At 50.0% G+C, this 17,707-nt stretch overlaps 2 protein-coding genes across 6 annotated transcripts in view; both read right to left on the minus strand.

Annotated features, from left to right (window-relative positions):
* man1b1b (mannosidase, alpha, class 1B, member 1b) overlaps positions 1–12,687 on the minus strand; it is a 17,035-nt gene extending 4,348 nt beyond the window's left edge. Inside the window, exons 1-14 of one of the 4 annotated variants that reach the window (XM_088614972.1) lie at positions 12,549–12,687; positions 11,869–11,981; positions 8,958–9,097; positions 7,988–8,096; positions 6,644–6,774; positions 6,304–6,461; positions 5,630–5,745; positions 5,117–5,302; positions 4,765–4,913; positions 4,347–4,535; positions 3,998–4,188; positions 2,580–2,700; positions 1,288–1,482; positions 350–481 (exon numbers count right to left, since the gene is read on the minus strand). In XM_088614972.1, coding sequence (XP_088471098.1) covers positions 350–481; positions 1,288–1,482; positions 2,580–2,700; positions 3,998–4,188; positions 4,347–4,535; positions 4,765–4,913; positions 5,117–5,302; positions 5,630–5,745; positions 6,304–6,461; positions 6,644–6,774; positions 7,988–8,096; positions 8,958–9,062 — 1,782 coding nt within the window. In that variant the 5' untranslated portion in view covers positions 9,063–9,097; positions 11,869–11,981; positions 12,549–12,687. Of the gene's footprint in view, positions 1–349; positions 482–1,287; positions 1,483–2,579; positions 2,701–3,997; positions 4,189–4,346; positions 4,536–4,764; positions 4,914–5,116; positions 5,303–5,629; positions 5,746–6,303; positions 6,462–6,643; positions 6,775–7,987; positions 8,097–8,957; positions 9,098–11,868 lie in introns of all 4 variants that reach the window. The other 3 variants (XM_088614973.1, XM_088614974.1, XM_088614975.1) reach the window with 3 other exon arrangements.
* A 501-nt stretch (positions 12,688–13,188) lies between these two features.
* The window catches only part of LOC148643817 (uncharacterized), an 85,359-nt gene continuing 80,840 nt past the window's right edge, over positions 13,189–17,707 (minus strand). For both annotated transcript variants that reach the window (XM_088614954.1, XM_088614955.1), the window contains 4 exons: positions 17,580–17,686; positions 17,021–17,101; positions 16,727–16,909; positions 13,189–15,748 (listed from right to left, as the gene is read on the minus strand). In XM_088614954.1, coding sequence (XP_088471080.1) covers positions 15,587–15,748; positions 16,727–16,909; positions 17,021–17,101; positions 17,580–17,686 — 533 coding nt within the window. In that variant the 3' untranslated portion in view covers positions 13,189–15,586. The remainder of the gene's footprint in view (positions 15,749–16,726; positions 16,910–17,020; positions 17,102–17,579; positions 17,687–17,707) is intronic.

Raw genomic sequence — 17,707 nt, forward strand, 5'->3', positions numbered from 1 at the left:
GCTAGACAAGGACTGGGCCAACTCACAACATCTCAACGCCAACCTGAAGCAAAGTCCCCCCCGGCCTTTGAAAACAGATCAATACCTCATGTCTGGATTTGGCTCTTCACTCCTTTGAGGCACAACATTGCAATAGCTGAAGAGCTGGTAGCGAGGTACAATCTGAAAGAGGCTTTTAAACCACCTTCTATGACTAGCAAGTTAAGAGGCTGCTTCGCTGAGATTTGTACTAGTTAACTGTATATATTTGACGTTGTTCTGCGTTAGGATGTCCGCTGAGCAGATCAGGGAGACAGCAGCGCTCGGGTCTGAGGGAAGAGGGGAGGCTGGAGCGCAGAGGCCTGCTCACCCTGGTGTACTTGTTGAAGTTCTGGAAGATCTCCCAGCCCCAGTCCTGGTACTTCCTGTCCCGGGTGAACCTGTACAGGTAGAAGAGGCTCTCCACGGTCTCGGGGCGCAGCAGGTTGTGTCTGTCCGCAGGCTGCCGGGGAGACAGGGAGCAGGTCTCAGCCTCACTGCTCGACAGCAGGGCTCCATCAGCAGAGTCAGGGCTGCCACACCTTGAGAGCCACACGCTGCCCTGCATACTGCAGCATTACCCCACACGCACGCAGTAGGGGTACACTTATACACTTAGAGACCAGGGTCAGAGCTGGACTCGGCTTGAAGGGAAACGGGACGAGCTTAGGTCAGGGCTGAGGCTATGGTTAGAGATTGGGTTGCCATTCTACATATAACACGCATCCCCAGACACCCTCCAGGAGGCCACACAAGCAACACTGGCGAGATGAACTCAGGGAAGCAGATGTGATCGAGAAGGGTTCCGGTAAGACTCCTAGATTCGGGACATTAGACCTCTGATGCTACACCCCTCCCCGTTACTAAAATAAAATGAATTCACACGTTTTCCATTAATGATTAGCTTTGTGGGATTAATTACAGCAGAAGTTTATGCGATGGGTTTCCCTAAGCCTGTCGGCCGTTCCCAACCTGCTTAAACACGATCCTTTCCGGTTTCTTTATTAATAAACTTGGAATCACCCATTGCCTTTTTCCGGCATAAACCCACCCTCTCTGGGACAGCACACACACGCTGCTGCCGCACTGGAGGAGAACGAGGAAGTGCGGGCCCTGACCCCTCGAACCCGCGCAGCTCCGCCGCAGGCTGTGCCGCCTCATGAAAGCGCTCGGAAGTCCCAGGGCTCGCCGCGTCGCTGGCTAATCGACCTTGACCAATCCCACCCCTCCCTCATCGCGGTCAGTCAGGCTCGGACCCGCGTCGCCCACCTTGATCTCCACGTCCTTGCCGCTGCGGGGCACGAGGTTGAAGTGGACAATCTCGGGGCTCAGGCCAGTCTCCACCTGCGCGTACATCTGGTAGCAGGTCTCCATCAGCTGCTCGGCCAGCTCCATGTGGTCCTCCGCCACCCCATTGTGGGCTCCCAGCGCCAGGGTGCCCGGAAGGAAACACACCAGGTGGTCCTGGAGCCCGCGGGAAAATGGGAGAAAGGTTCGAAAAATGGGAAAGCGGCTCTTTTTGCTCCACCGTGCGGTCACAGAGGTGAGAGCGACAGGTGCATTTACACACCTGACCAGGAGCGGAGGAGCCAGCTGTATTTACCCTGCTGTAAACTCCACCATATCAGGTTGGGTGGCACTGATCAGGCCTCGTAAACATTATTTACGTTTAACATTACATATGCGTAGCTGCCTCACTGTGGAGCCAAAGGCAAGGGAATCAGGCCTCTGCACTCTGGATTCTGGATTCTGACAAGACCCAGACGATACCGTCTTGAATGACTGTCGCACTGAGGAGGCTTGTACAGTATGTCCTCCTTTTGATGCAGTGGATGTGTCAGGAACATAACCTGCAGTTATTGGAGTTCACAGCCAAATAGTACCTTGTACCTTTAGGCCTTTTGAAAGCAAACATTAATAAATAGTGTTATCAGAGTCTTATTAGCGCAGATGCTTCTGTGAAGACATTATCTACGGCAAAGCTATCAAGGTCAGTGAGTAGCAACCTAACTGCCTGCAAGCCAGCAGCTAATGTGCAATTAAGGTCTCAAATATACTGAGTGATAACAGACACCCTGTTCTCTGTAGGAGCCCGCTCAACACAGATGACCTGTTAGAGCGTTGTCCTAGCAACACTAATCGCCAAGCAGGCCCAGCACACGCTAGACTTCTCCAGACCACTCATCAGCACTGCTCCCAGCAAGATAACAAAGAGAGCTACTGGTGGACAACAGTGCCTCATCAGATCCTACTTTTCTTGGCTTCAGCACAAAAGGACAGAACGTGCTGTACACTTTATCTGTTCCCACTTCAAGAAGAGGCTGATAGGCATCTCGCGGCCGGCCGGCCCCCGGGAGGGTCCAGAGAGCAGCGTCGTCAGACCTGCTGGGTTACCGGTTGCTAGGCTGTCGGTAAGTAACGCCGACAAGCGCGCCGTCGCAGTGAACGAAAGAGCAGCCCGCAGCACAGAGCCACGGCCGTATCGGCCGGCCCAGCAAGCAGACAGAGCAGTTCAGCAGTCCGCTGCATTTATTCATCCGCGGGGCGGGGCGGGGTCTCACCATCTTGGGGCTGAAGTGGCTGTGCGACATCTCCCCCACGAAGGTCAGCTTCCGGGGCTCCGACTTGCGGAGGAGGTTCTTCTTCACCCCCTCGATCGCCTGGACGTAGTCCTCCAGCAGCCTGGGCAGCAGGCGAACAGGGAGGGAAAACGTCCTGTAACTCCCGGCCGCAAGTATTCACCCCCCCCCCGAACACTCCACCCCCTCCCGCTTACAAACTGTGCATTAACCCGAGCTCATCCAGCCGAGTCAAACTACAGGAATCCCGGGCACAAAACCCACACCCTTCCGGTTTCCAGAACGGGACAGGAGTTTGTTTGAGGCCAGGGGAGAACGATACACACACCGACCGGGTGGTGTTCTAGTCGAACGAAGCAGTAGTGAACTATAAACTCGACTGCGAGCAAGAAAACATTCCAAAAGGGGTGTGGGACAGAAGACGCTTCCACGCAGTGTCACCTCAATCCCTTTGAGGGAGGCCTTGGAATGTTTCCCAGGGCCTGTGGGATATTTGCAGGGTGGCGGCACTGAGGACCCTGGACTTGCAACCGGGAGGTTTGGGGTCAAGAACGAGAATGGGGGGTTTTCTACAAGCATCGCTCAAGTTTGAGCTGGTGTGCTGGGGAGGAGTGTCAAATCTTCCAAGAACACAGCACTCCTGGTTTCTAAGGCAGAGCTGTGGTCAGAGTTCTGGACCCGGAACTGGAAGGCTGTGGGTTCAAACCCACTGCTGCTGAACCCTAAACAGCAAGGTGCTTAACCTGAATTGCTCCTGCAGTGACACATACAGCTGTATAAACGAATGCAAACGTCGGTCTCTTTGGACAGAAGCTTCACCCAAAACAGCAGTTGGACAGCTTGGCCTTGCAGTAATAAGACAGAGCAAAAAAGGAAATAGGAAAATCATACTTGGATATTCCAGATAACACCAGTTTTAAAATTTGTCATCTACCATTAACAATCTGTGACTATCGTTTTCCTGTTAGGCCATATTTTTCCAGAGGCAATGCACCCATGTCACACTCTTATAAGGCAACGCTGCCACCTAGTGGAGTGTAGAGCACTCCGGTCCTGTCCATTTTTTAACAAGAAGAATAAAGGGGGTTTGAGCAGAGACTTGAAAATCAAGATTGGAGGTTCCGAATTTGGTGGGTATGTGACAATAACAACTGAAAATATGCACAGATCGAGCCCCATAATTCTTTTGAACAAGAGCAGCAGTACTTCATACCGTCCTCTGTGTTTTTCCCCAGTGAAACACTTTGGGTATTATGGAATTAAAGCTGAAGAGGAAAAACACGAACATTTCAACGGATAACCAGCCCTTTCTGCCCTCTCGGGGGAGCTCCTTTTGAGAGTCCCGGCCTCCCTAGTGACCGCCTGCGCTCTGCGATAGAACAGGAAAGAAAGAGCCTCACTCAGTCTCCGTCTTCCCTCCCTGGATCCACTGCTTCAGCAGGTACTCGTAGTAGCTGTCGGCCCGGGCGCCCAGCGTGAACACGCCCAGGTGGGTGAACTGCCCGTTGTTGGTGTTGATGAACATGGGCACCAGGCCGTCCTGTTTGCCCTCCAGCTTGTGCACGTGCTTCATGACGTCATCCACTGCTTTCTGCGGGCCAGAACGAGCCATCAGCTTGTCCCGTCTCACTGGGTTAGACTGATCCACAGCGTGCGTTTTCAAGGGGATCAGACCGAGTCAGCCAAGGCTCTTACTAAAGGAACCTACAGCCGTCTCCCCAGGGAGGACATCAGCTCTCTGCGGCTCACCTGGTACCTGCTGTCCTGCGTGAGGCGAGACAGCTCCCTGAACTCCAGCTGGATGCTGGTCACCTCGGCGACGGTGCTGTCCGAGGTCCAGCGCGGAGGGTGGGCGGTGCCGCGCCCGATGTTCACATCGGAATACGGGATTTTGGACGGGGTGTTGAACGCCGGCATCAGTCGGGCTCCTATGTCCTTCTAAGGGGCCAAAGAAGAAAAGAAGTGAGAGAACAGGAATGGCTGGCTTATCATATTACAGGATTAACATTCTTAAATAAAAATGACCTAGTTTACAAGAGGATGAAGGTAAAGACGTGTTTCTTTGACGCGAGAAATGTTCAGCACGGGACATTAAAACTGAAAAGACAGGAGGGAGGGGAGGACAGGAGACGGGGACAGAGGGAGGCCCTCGATTCAACCACCCTACCGCTTTGTCCAGGAACAGACTGTCCTGCGTCAGGTGGTAGGTGCTCAGCAGGCTCCCCATGATGCGGATCGTGCTCTCAAACAGATTCACGTCCACGTTCCTGGCGAACGACAGCTCAGTAGCCACCCACTTCCTGGCTTCTTCAAATTCTGGCAGGAAAGAAAGATGAAGAAAAGGAAGCTGGAACCTCACCTCCACACCACTCTGAACAGAATATCGAAACCATTTAGAGAATAAATAACCGCACCCTTATTGCGCTGGCTGCGGCCAAGCATTTGCCCTTGAACGGGCGTAGTGCTTTATCTGCTGTCGGAGCGGGCGGCTCTGGGATGGAGGTGCTCTGCCTCCCTACCTTCTTTCAGCCCCAGGACCCACATGGTGTCCAGGGCGTCGATGAGCGTCAGGCCCAGCCCGAACCACTCGCTGTAGGACTTGGAGACGGGCTTCAGCTCATCGTGGCCCCAGGCAAACTCCTTGTAGCCCTTCCAGGCGTGCCGGAAGGCCTCCACCACGGCCCGCTGCCGCTCGCTCACCGCCACTGCAACACACAAACCGACAGCGCCGCCATGAGTCCGCCGTCCGACACAGCACAGCAACCACCTCGTGGGGCACTGCGCCTCTGCCTTTCACAGCTGCCCCAGGCTGTAGGCTGCCGGTTTTTTTTTTAATTCCTTCACCTTGCTACAGGCTCCCATACGGACTACGGTGAACAACCTAGACTGAACCGGTTCCTAACGGACTCGGCCCCCCTGCTCTTCCGGTGCACTCCTCTGCACGGCTGTGCTGCAGGTTGATGCCGGGAGGGTGCCGGCTGTGCCCAGGTGCCGCGGCGCAGGGACACCGGAAGGGAGACTAGAGTGCCCACCTGGTCCCAGCGGGGCGGCTCCTCCACCCCCCGCGACCGGGGCCGCGGCCTCGTCCTCCCGGGCGGAGGGGGGCGGCTCCGAGGCCCGATCGGCTTCTATGATCGTGCCGTGCCAGCTGTGGAGAGAGGAGCACAGGGTCTGCACTTTGGACACTAGCCTCCTGAGTCGTGACCTCTCCTTAGTTAGTCTTCTAAAAAAAAAGTCTTGGTTGCTCTTGTCTCCGCCTGTACAAGACTGCGATCCTACCCGTGCTGTTCATTTCCCCATCAGCCATGCGCTGGCTCTCAACTGCCCCACGGCTCAAGCCTTAGAGCCGGGATCCACAGCCCTAGCCTGTGGGGGACACAGTGGCTGTCGGCATCCAACATAAGGTCCTGGCTAGTTCACGGGCTTCACGTAGACGCTCTACAGATGACTTACACAGCAGAGCCAGTCCTCAAGATCCTACTGTAAAACACTTAGACTCCCAGGAAGAGCAGGGAACCTGCAGGGTTCCTTCACACGGAACCCGTCATCGGCTGGAAACCGTGCAGCATCACCCCCCCCTCAAAACACAATAAAGAAGCCGAAATGTGTGTGTGTGTGTGTGTGTGTGTGTGTGTGTGTGTGTGTGTGTGTGTGTGTGTGTGGAAATGAAGGTCCAGTATTGGCCGGGTCACTCCAGTGTTCTTACCTGACCAATTTCTCTCCCTCCTCCTCTCCCCGGCCCTTCTCTGCCGGCCTCTCCCTCTCCCTCGCCTCCACCTCCAATTCCGACACGTTGCCCCTCTTCTGGTCCCGGTGCTGTAGCGCGGGAGGCCCCCGCCTGTTGGAGAAGGGCTTCCTGGGCTTCTGCGGGGACCAGAGCGCAGGGAAGAGATGAAAAGGACAAAGAAACCAACAAGGGGAAAAATGTCTGACTGTCAGCACCAGGTGCGGATCTCCCTCCTAATACTGACAGGCGGGCCCTGACTCTGCATAGCGAGGGGGTTCGGGTCCAGCAGGAGGTGGGGTACAGGGGGACCAGTACTGACCAAGGGAGGGGGCTCCGGTAAGACCAGCGGGATCTTCCTCTCCAACTCGGGAACGACGCCTGGGACAACAGGCTTTGGGTCATGGAGGCCTCCGACGATCCCGTCTTCCTTCATAGACCTGTCCGTCAGGGCTGGACAGACACAGGACACACCGTCAGGACGGACTACTGGTGCTTTCCTCCTGGCAGTGCAATAGCGCTGAGCTGCCTGTGCTTCTGGAATAACTGCAGTTGTTATGTCCCAATGTAAGGGGGAGCTGCAGTCCCAAATTTCTCAGGCCTGTTATTAAGTCTCAGGAACAAAATAAATTCACTGACATATAGAATTGTTTTTTACAAATTTCTTGTCCCAATTGTCATTGGAGTGGCAAGCCCCTGGTCCTGCCATAGGCAGGAGTGAGAATCCATGAGAACTGTGCCCTGATGTAGATCCTCCTGCTCACTCGTCACTGTGATGACTGAGGTCATAAGATGGACGAGCGAATGAGTACATGTGGTACAGCAGGCATTTCACCACAAAGTTTCCAATGTGTTCTGCAGGCTGAGGTAAGTAGTAAGTAGTGATTGCTGGCAAAACTGTGTTGAGGTCGAGAGCAATATTTCTGCTGGATTAAGAGAGGTGCACTCACAGCCTCGCTAATTTATACTTGTCACAGGGCCACACACGTTATGAGAAGTTTTCTTGCCTACGCATACCTGGAAATGCCTATATTGTGATGTAAATTGGAGGTTTTACAAGTTACTGCGTACATTTTACTGTTATTGTGGTTTGAAATGCCCTCATCAATGCTCATTCTTTATAAGCCCGAAATATAAAAATAGCGCTGTAGTTCCCCTTTGATGGTCTCGACATGAAACTGCATAAATATTTTAAAATACTGCAAAGCATTATGCGTTACTGCAGGATGAGATGCTTATACCTCAGACAGTTCACTGCAAGGAAATGGCAAAATAACACTGACGTGAAGGAAGCACTGAAGACTGAGCTAAACACAAAGTCAGATTTAAAATGCACTTGTTTATTGTGCAATTGTTATCCTATCGGACAGTTCCGCGGGCTCCAGTACAAGGTCCTGGCAGCTGCAAACAAAACAAAATACTTCCTGTGCAGCTGCTGAAGTAACCAGGGCTGGACGGGTTTTTGCATGACGCAAAAAAAACTACTACGGATGTTAAAGGGCATAAACAGGTGTTTATCAGCCTGGAGTAAAGGTGGGCTCCTTATCTGAAGCACTGGTGCACGATCTTGAACTTGATTTCTGCAAGGTCCCCCCTGCTGACTCGCTCTCTAACAAGGCAACACTGGGCAGCTTCCTCTTGTATTGGACTCGTGCGCGCTCCCCACCTCTCCAGTGCTCAGCCAGGTTCGGGTACGTTGTGATGCCACAGACCACCAGCAGGGCGAACAGGAAGAGAAGGAGACTGCGCTGCAACCTGGACAGCTGCTTCCATTTCTGCAGAGAGGGAGGGGAAGGAAGGGGAGCTGCCGTGAACAGAGAACAAGCCGATACTGACAGTTATCACCAGGACCGGAGGCTGAGCTTCGCCAGCTGTTATTTCCCTCACACAGGTCTGGCACGGGCAACAGCACACGCACCAGGCTCCAGGCCTCCCCTGAAGTCTGCTCTCGAGCACTGATGTCTAATGTGCGATGTTAACACCCTTCTCTTTGTAGCGCACAGTGCAACCTCAAAAGGGGAAGTTCAACTTTAAATGTTAACCTTAAACACAGTCCCGTTTTCACTACTCTTTAGGAAAAGCTTTTCTGCATATTTACAGAGTACACATTGACTTATTCCTAGTTTATTAAGCCTGGACAATGCAGCGAGCTCTTCTCTACATGCAGGTTCATACTGTTGTGTGGCAGGAGGCACGTATCAGCCATTTAACACTACTCTAGGGTCCGCAGAGTAAAAGCTAAACAGCTCAGTCTCAGAGGAAAATATTGCTATGATTCATTCATGCAACGGCGCCCTTTATTTGTCCTGCCGTCCCTGAATGATTGAAGTGAGCTCCAGTCATGGTGCCAGGTAAACACAACAGCAGCAGGACGGCCAGGGACAGGGAACGGACATGCCAAGGCTGCTCTCAGCTAAAACAGGAACAGGCAGTGCCAGCGCACCTCACTTCAGGATTCCATTAATTAGACCAAAGTCACTTCACAGGTCACTGCTTTGCTTAATCGAGACCGATATGATGCAACAACTGTGATGACTGCCTGTGCTGCTGCACGTGACAGAAGACCTTCGGGATCAGTCTTGACAATGAAGGCTGTCAATGGGGCCGGCTGAAGCACCCACAGGTGGCAGACTCACCCTCCAGCAGGACTGCCGGCGCCAGCTCTTGCTGTTGTTGTAGTTGCGGCTGTCCTGCTCAGTGAGGGTTAAAGATATGAAATCCTTTCTCATCGGGGGGTACATCTCTTCTGTCAGATGGGGGGGTCATAGACGCCGCACTAGGGAGGGAACACAAGAGGGAGTATTAAATCGCCTGATGGAACAAACTGGAAAAACAAGTCCTGCAATGGAGCTGAACAGAAGGGCTAGCGTCACCCATTCCCAAGGGCCGTACCTCTGACTATTGCTATTCACTCCTTTTAGTGGAGAGGACAAAGGACAGGTCAACAGTGCGACACATCTTAGCATGATCCTGGCCACAGCAGCTCACGACTACGGGAGAGCCCAGCCCACCAGAAGCTGCTCTTTGCCTTCTCAGCGGTAGAATGACAGAGGCGGCGGCGCGAGCTGTGCATCAGTAACCGATTCTGCACACGGACGCAGAGCGAGAACTCAGCTGTTCAATCTCGCGCGCAGGACGGCGCACGAGGAGGTCAAGTTAATGGCTCAGGCACAGAGAGCGGTCAGCGGCCAGGCTGGGGACTCGGAGATAGACGCCTCTGAACAACACGGCCCTTGACGTGTCCACGTGACCAGCTGCCCTCAGGGAAACATAACAACAGTAAAGGGTCGCACAGGCCAGTAGCAGAAATCCTGCACTTTGCTTGCGGCAGCTCTGACTTGTCCTGGATCCTTTTCACCTGCTGGACATACTGCTTCCCAGCTCTCGCGGAGCTGCACTACAAGGTCACTTCGTCCCAATGCTGTGGCCTCGTTTGGAACTGTCCAGCGGATACCCAAACAAACAAAAAAAGAAACCAACAACAGAAAAAAAAATCTCCATCTTCGGTTTACTGTAAATACGGAATTTATTCTGCCTCTATGTTAAATGGCATTCCAGGAAGAGTTCACCCCTATCACAAATATAGGTTTTAGAAAGTATTTCTGTACTCGCCTGCATAACTTAGAGAAAAGAACAGATTTCAGTTTCCATTGTACAGCCTGTGACACTGCATGCAGACATCTTTCCTTGACCTCAGAACCAGTGGAATCGGCCTCCTTTTCCCCATTGCCAGTAGCTAAGCTGTCTTTGTCCTGTACTGTGTCCTGTTGTTTCATTGCATCGAAATGCCTCACGGGACATGGTGCAAATCTCATCCCTGCCTGGGGCGTCCTCAGTGTGTGGTCTCCGTGCCCTGCGGTGGACTGACGTCCTCCCGGAGGGCTGTCCAGCCCGCTGCCCTCTAGGAGTTCCTGGATGGACGCAGGGCCCGCTGTACCGTTAGCGAGGTTTCCAGTGAGGGGTGGCTGGACGTGTTCAAAATTCATATGAAAGTGATAAATTACATGATAAATGACTCCTAGGCCATTACTAGGAGATGGGATACTTCAGCCAAACCTGACAAAAACAAGGACTCATGAACCGTGCATTCTATTAAACAAGGAAGTGGTTTAAAGGGGAGTAAATGTAGTTATCAGCACCACATGTGCTCGGGGCCTGTAATATCCAGATGCTAGAGAGAAGTTTTGAGAGTCAAGGACACCAACTGCTGCCGCAATGAGTGTCAGAGGGTGTACATGTAACTCTGGGGCCCCCTTGCCTTGACCCTCTTCAGTCTTGAATAGAGACGATTCTCTATCGTGACCCAACACAAATATTCAAAATCCTCCGAGGTGCTGAGAAAGTCCACCTGGCGGACTGAAAGCACAGGGGAAAAGGAACCACCTCACACTGATGTTTTTCATTTCCCTCACTCTGCTCGTCTGACTTTTTTTTTTTAGGTTGTGTGGTTTGGCTTGTTCCTGCTGCTGCTGTTCTGATTTTGTTGACGTGACTTTCTGCATGCAAATGGGCATGTCTTCGCACTTGTGCGCATGCCAGATAAACTGAACAGAGGACTCCAGAGGCGACTGGAAGTGCATTTCAACTGAGAACAAGGCACACTTCTCTACACAAAGAGTTGTGGGAGCATGGAAGAGACTTCACAGCCATGACGTTTAAGGTCTCTTACAGAGACGTCCGGATGAGATCTTTGGATCATTATAAGTACTAACACACTTATCTGGGACGATCAGCCTCCCCTAGGCTGTGATGAAGTTCTTTGATGTTAACATACTGAAAACAAGCCAACAGAAGTAAGACAGGGCAGGGCTGACCTATATTATTTTTAAGTACAAAGTAAAAAATGTAGTTATTAATTGTCGCGAAGGAAACACAGTTACAAAGAGCTGGGCTGCTATCCATGACCCGAATAATCCTGAATAACAGAGGTCTATCGCAGATTAACCGTCAGAAATCTTAAGCACGTAAACAATATTATTTTACTGGTCTCTAAGGAAGATTAAAGCGCAGAGTCGGTAAACACGTATCAGGACACAACCCGCTCATTAAAAACAACTGAATGTGTTTTTGACATGATGCAAGTTTTGTATTTATGTGAGAACAGCGTCACGTATGAGCCGTAACGTCCAGACGGCAACATTTTAAACCAATACTTTTAATTTTTTAACAAAATAACGTAGTTACGTCGACGGTTACTAACTTGTCGGGTTTTCTACAAAACTGCCACAAGTCACATACGGCTCTCTGTGTAGTACAAGCTACAGCTAGGACGAGAAAGCTGTGGTATAAAAACGACGTGCTCTGATTATAACCGACTTGCCTTACGTTTAAGAAATACAAACGTGCATCGTACGTTTTACGAAAACGAGTAAAATTACAGCTGAAAATCGTGACCGTAAAACGTTCAGGCCACAAGAGACGTGATCCCGACTTTTCGTACGACTGTGGCAAAAACAATTTCACAACTTGTAATTAATTCATGAGCACACCTTGCCGGTATAGATGGAGTCCACTTGCTTCTTAAAATAAAAATAAAATTCGCCGTACCTTTAAAGGGGGGGGGGGGGGGGGCGCAGATACTTCCCCGCTGGTACCGAGGAATGTTGCAGCTACTCCGGCTGAAGGTGTCAGGACAGGCCGCGGCGTCACATGAGGCCTGTCTTCAAAAACAACGCGACACACTCTCGCATCAAGTGTGACAGAAACACAACTGGGGCAAAGAGTCTTAAAATGTCATTCTGAACATAAGATATAAAATTATAACGCGAAAAAAAATAGCGCAACTAAAAATTGCTCCCCGCTATGCTTGCTGTTTTGTAAACATCAACTCGTTTCAAGTCTTTGAAAACACGATACATCTTGACACTGACTGGCAGCTGTTATTTCCCGATCACAAGCTCGGTGGGAGGAAACTCGTACTCCAAGCTGTCCATTTTTCTCTCTTTTTGGGGGGGGAAGAGAGGACACAACGTTACGCATTAAGACTCAACACCGTGTCTCGCCGCCGCTTTCACAAAAAAAATGGAAAAAAAATAAATAAAAAGAAAGAGAATAACGTTAGACCGAGCACTTGCTCCATTAACTGTACTGAAACCTTCAGGGTTTTCTCCAGCCGCGCCGTCGATAACGATGACCCTTTGCACAAATACACGCTTGCCCTGCAAACCAAAAGCGAATTTCCGACAAAAAGAAAGAAAGAGGGGTGAATAAATTCGTAGCGTTTTTACCCCGGGTGTTTTTCGTCTCCTGCTTTCGCTTGCAGAAGGAAAGTGTTGGTTAAAAAACAGCTCCCCCGACCGCGTCCTACACACCAGCAGCGCCGCCTCTCCGCTCACACTTAACCCCTGCGGCCCCGGAGCCGACCCGACTGCTGGGAGGAGAGGTACTGTTTTACTAACAAAGCACCTTTGTTTTTGTTTTTTTTCCCCCCACTTCCTCGTCCCAGAAAAAAAATACCCGATATTAAAATCCCACAGAAGTCCCATTTTTTACAGATCTGGTTGCTTAAGATTGGTAACACAGCGGGTCCATTAGAGCGGTTTCTCCGATATTAAAAAAGGGGGGGCTTTTAGGTCAGAGCTGGGCTTCAACTTCCTTCTGTCGGGGAAAATGATTGAATCCCTTATTTGACTACGTTATTCTGCGCCCTTTAGAGAACAAACGCATTTACAAGTACAAACTGGAGGTCTAAAATGAACGCGTACAGGGGCAGTCTGAAAGAAGTGTCCGTCGCAGGATTTGTACCCCAAATAGGCAGTCCAACACCCTAAACCCTACTGGAGAAACGGAAAAGTAACCCGCCTGCCCACAAATACCAGTCGCTACAACGATCATGCTGCTAAATGCAATGGCCAATGAATTGAGGCGTTCGTTTTATACAGTTTATTAAAACAAAGATACAATGATACAAACACACAAGAAGACACCTTCCATCTTATATAAATCTATAATAACAAATGACCAGCATATCATTTATTTTAATTTCAGACAAAATTACAACCACATAAATGCAAATTATACAAAAAAGGAAATAATGGCATAGTTCAACGTGGCATATACTGTAGCACCAGTGATTCGTCTCAGCCAGCTAAGGCAAAATAATTCAACTTCCCAATCAGAAGGAAAGGTTATGAAATACAGGAGGCCACTGCCTACCAATGAGGTGTACAGGTATCTGGAAGAACCATGTAGACAACAGAGCTTAGCTAGTGTCTGTACAGATCTGTGAACTGAATCATAGAGATCCCTTCTGCAGGAAGTGCTATTAACACAGAAAGCCTTCTTATGGTACAGTGTATATGCTATAAATATACAACTAAACAATGAGATGAAAAATTAATTGGGGGTGAAAATGTATTTGCTAAATTCAGTTTTCTTAAATTGTGAATTATATGCAGTTGCACGACACTTTTATCAAACTGCACAGATAATGCCACCAGATTAGTTACTCAGCTTTTAAAACTGATGATGTATTGTTGTATGAGCTGGAGAATTTGAGCTGCAAGCTAAAAAAAAAAGCAAGTCTGCTTTTATATAATACCACTGTACTGCATAAAGTATGCAAATACAAGCTCTACTTGTAATCTTTAATACGTTTGTCAGAATACATTCATGAGCAATTTGCTTTTAAAGGCACTGTATTAAATAAATTCTTAATGAACTGTATAGCTCCTGGAGCTCTTTTCTGTAAATAAAAAAGGAAACACAGATTGCACTAAACTTCAGTGAACTTGGCAGAACAGCTTTTGTCAGTGCAACCCCTGGTCTTGTGTGCCTAAACCTTTTATTGACAGAGTCAACAAGCTGGATAGCAAATTCCTTTGACTTATTAACATTGGCCCACAGAAATGAATATAATCTGACAACGTGCCTGCAAACAGAGTCCATATGCGCATGCAACATCGTGCTGCCACTGCACGTCATTGAAGAATGTGTCACAATACTAGCCATCACTAGTCCTTATTTTGAGTGTATTGTGATGTCCTCCTCCAGTGCGAATTCACTGGTGTCATTTCTGTGCCTCTAATTCCCCATCACAGTCAAAGACATGGTGGGAATTTGTGGTTTCCAAATCACATTTCAGGTCAGCATTACATAGAAACCAAGTGCTCTATCCCATATAATTTGTGTTTTTTTACTCAATACATAATAAAGTCATAGTTCATATAAGTCAGAATTCTTAAAGCAATAATGCGAAGCTCTGAAACCCTGAATTTTCCCATTTGTTGCATAGTCCTCAGATTTATGATGTGCTAAATAAAGCATTAATGAACGGCAGACAGCTGTGTCTTGTGAGACAGTAGATGGGTTTTGTTTCTACAGAAAGTCTTGACGCAGTTGTGTCTCAGGCAGGAATATTTGCAAAGCACTGTCTGTACTGAATCCTAGTGCTTAGCCTCTGCACACAGGATTTACAGCACAATGCAGGTGAATTCACAAGGATGATGAACTCGCACAAGATAATAAATGCAACGTAAGGATCCTCAGCTGATTTAAAGGCATAAAGCATAGTACTTAGTGAGCACCCTTTTTGTAGAACAATAGCTGTGCCCCTGATAAGAGCACATTGTTAAATCATACAATATTAAAGTGAGCCTGAAATAACCTGAAGTCCCACTAGTTCATGAAAGTACCTGAAGTTAATCTGAGAAGACACAGTAAAAAAAAAATCTACAGCAGACATGTCACTGCCATAAACCTGCGTTAATGACAAAAGGTACCATCAAAAATGTATAGTGTTTTTTTAAAAAACTTAATTTTATAAATTAGCACCTGTCTTAATATAAAAGTCTCTGTAAACAAAAAATATTAACATGTTCTTCTGGAGGACGTGGCCTCTGGGCGAGTCTCATGAGGAGGCGTTTCAGAAGAGCCACCCTTCTCTGCAGGGAGAAAGGGGAGGCACTGACTGGCTCCAGCTCTTCTTCTCCCTACCCAGAGGCTCAGACAGACCGAGAAACTCCCTCCGTCCCGTCCTCCAGTGTCCCGCTCGAGATCAGGGGTCTTCAGCTCTCAACCTTCGGGAGGCCTGGTGCCATCGGGGGTTAGTTCCAGCTTTCGTTTACACAGCTGGTCTCGTTTAATCAGCGCCACTTCTATCCAGGCTCTGAGGCGATTCACGGATAACTGTCCCAGTGAAGAAGTGAATATTTGGAGAAATCGGCTGTACAGAGATGTTACACAAAGTCCGGCGCGTGTCGGAGAGAATAATAAGGTTGAGTTTAACCGACTCCTCAGCTCGGAGCCCACTCTGGACGTTTCCACTCTAGCTGAAGCAGACGGGCCCGATGGTGAATCCGAACTCCTGGCCGTCGTTGCCGCTGTGAAACACTGCCAGGTCCCTCACAGGCAGCAGGTCAACGTCCCCCGTGTCGAACTGGAAAACAGCCTCCCGAGACCCAGGCCCGGCCTCCAATCTGTCCGGGGGCTGTGGCGCACAAAAGAAGAGTCAGACCCTCCGTGTCGCACGCTCTGGGAGTGAAATAGGCCGCCGCATCCTGGATTTAGGAACTTCTCCACGCACATATATGTTGAGCACATGCCACCTCCACGCGAACATGTGGAGAACATGCAAGCTCCACACGAACCATCTGGAGCACATGGTACCTCCACACAAACCATGTGGGGAACATGCAAGCTCCACACAAAGCATGTGGAGCACATGCTTCCTCCACATGAACCACGCGGAGAACATGCAATCTCCACACAAAGCATGTGGAGCACATGCCACCTTCACACGAACCATGTGGAGCACATGCAAGCTCCACACAAACCATGTGGGGAACATGCTACCTCCACATGAACCACGCGGAGAACATGCAAGCTCCACACAGATAGATGCCCCATGTTGAAACCACACCCAGGCCCGTGGAGCCACGAAGCTGTAGTGATAATCACCACTCCACTGCTCTGCCCTCCTTATAAGGCATGGCTCTTTTCACGGTGTGTCCACGGCCCACTTCGCCCATATGCTTCGAGCATATGTGCAAAGGTAGGTGGTCTATTCAAAAGGCTACGTCTTGAAAACCGCACTGTGGAGGAATGCAGATGACTCACAAGAACATTGGTGGTGCACGTCTGAGGGCACTGCTGTCCTAAGCTACCATGGACACAACAACCACGTACTGAGGCGAACCAGTGCCCTGGAGCACTGACAGGGTTAAAGCCCTGGTCCCCATGGTCTGTACTGCAACTGTACCAAATGCCATTGCTCCACATGCACAGATTTCATAACGGATGCAGTCTGAATAGACCAGCTCATCCCGCGCCTTCAAAACTGCGAGGAAGGTGCTCGCATTAGCTGGAGCAAACAAAACTGTCAAGTTTCTTCAGGGCTTTCCTTTTCCTTCTCGTCATGATCAAATCAAAACACACACCGCCGAGAGAGATTGTAAAGAAATCGTACCGAACACTCCTTCAGCGTGCCCAAAAAACTCTGCCGCTTGGAATCTGCCAGGAATTTGATCTCGCTTTCCCTTTGGCTTTGTGTGAGGCTGGGGTGGCAGGAGTGGGTGATTTTCTGCGTCGCAAAGTTGCTGTTGAGTTTCAAAAAACGCATCTGCACCACATTGGCCCCCGAGTACTCAAACTGCAGACGAGCAAAAGGGTGGGGGTAGGGGAGCCGTTTAGTATGGAATTGGAGTCGGAGCTGTGTGAACTGCACACTCACCACGACGTACGAGTTCTGTCAATGGCTCACCTGGAAACCCTCCTGCAATCCACTGAGCCACTCGAAGGACTCCTCCTTCCCATAATCCTTCAGCCACGCTCTCACTGGTACCTGGGGGTGGGACAGACGGGACAATCATCATCTACCACAGAGCCGCGAGGCCGCCCTCACCTCCTCCAGGCGTCCAGCTACTGGAACAGCTCTAACCAGCTACACGCCCCAGTGAGCTCAGTGAGGCCCGGGTCCACGCCCTACAGCGCCTGTGCATTTCACTGCATAATTCCACCACATCCTCAATTTCTGTAATCTGCCAAACTCAAGTAAAAAACAAGTAAGCAACACGGTTTCCTGAAGCCCACTAGGAATATTAAAAATTGTGCATCGTTTATATTCTTCCCCCATCTCAAGGTCCCATCTCCAGCCTCACGGCACCTTTCCGAATAGCCTCGTGATGGTTCAGCAGATACTCTCACCCGGAGAGCAACGAGAGAGGACCTCGCAAGTCACATGGAGCAGAAAGTCACTGAACCGAAGAGACGCTGCGGGAGACAAACCACTGCTACTTTAATGGCCACAGAGGTCACGTTACCTGATCTGGCACTGGTGAGAGGCAGGTCTGTCCACCCCCGGAGAAGTTGCAGTATAATAGCAGTGCGTCCGCGGGGCTCCCCTGGTTTGGATCAATGTAATAAAAGCCTAGGAAAGGCAGACGACACA

This window comes from Lepisosteus platostomus, chromosome 21 (assembly GCF_059453375.1).
Source record: "Lepisosteus platostomus isolate fLepPlt1 chromosome 21, fLepPlt1.hap1, whole genome shotgun sequence".
NCBI classification, from domain to species: domain Eukaryota; kingdom Metazoa; phylum Chordata; class Actinopteri; order Semionotiformes; family Lepisosteidae; genus Lepisosteus; species Lepisosteus platostomus.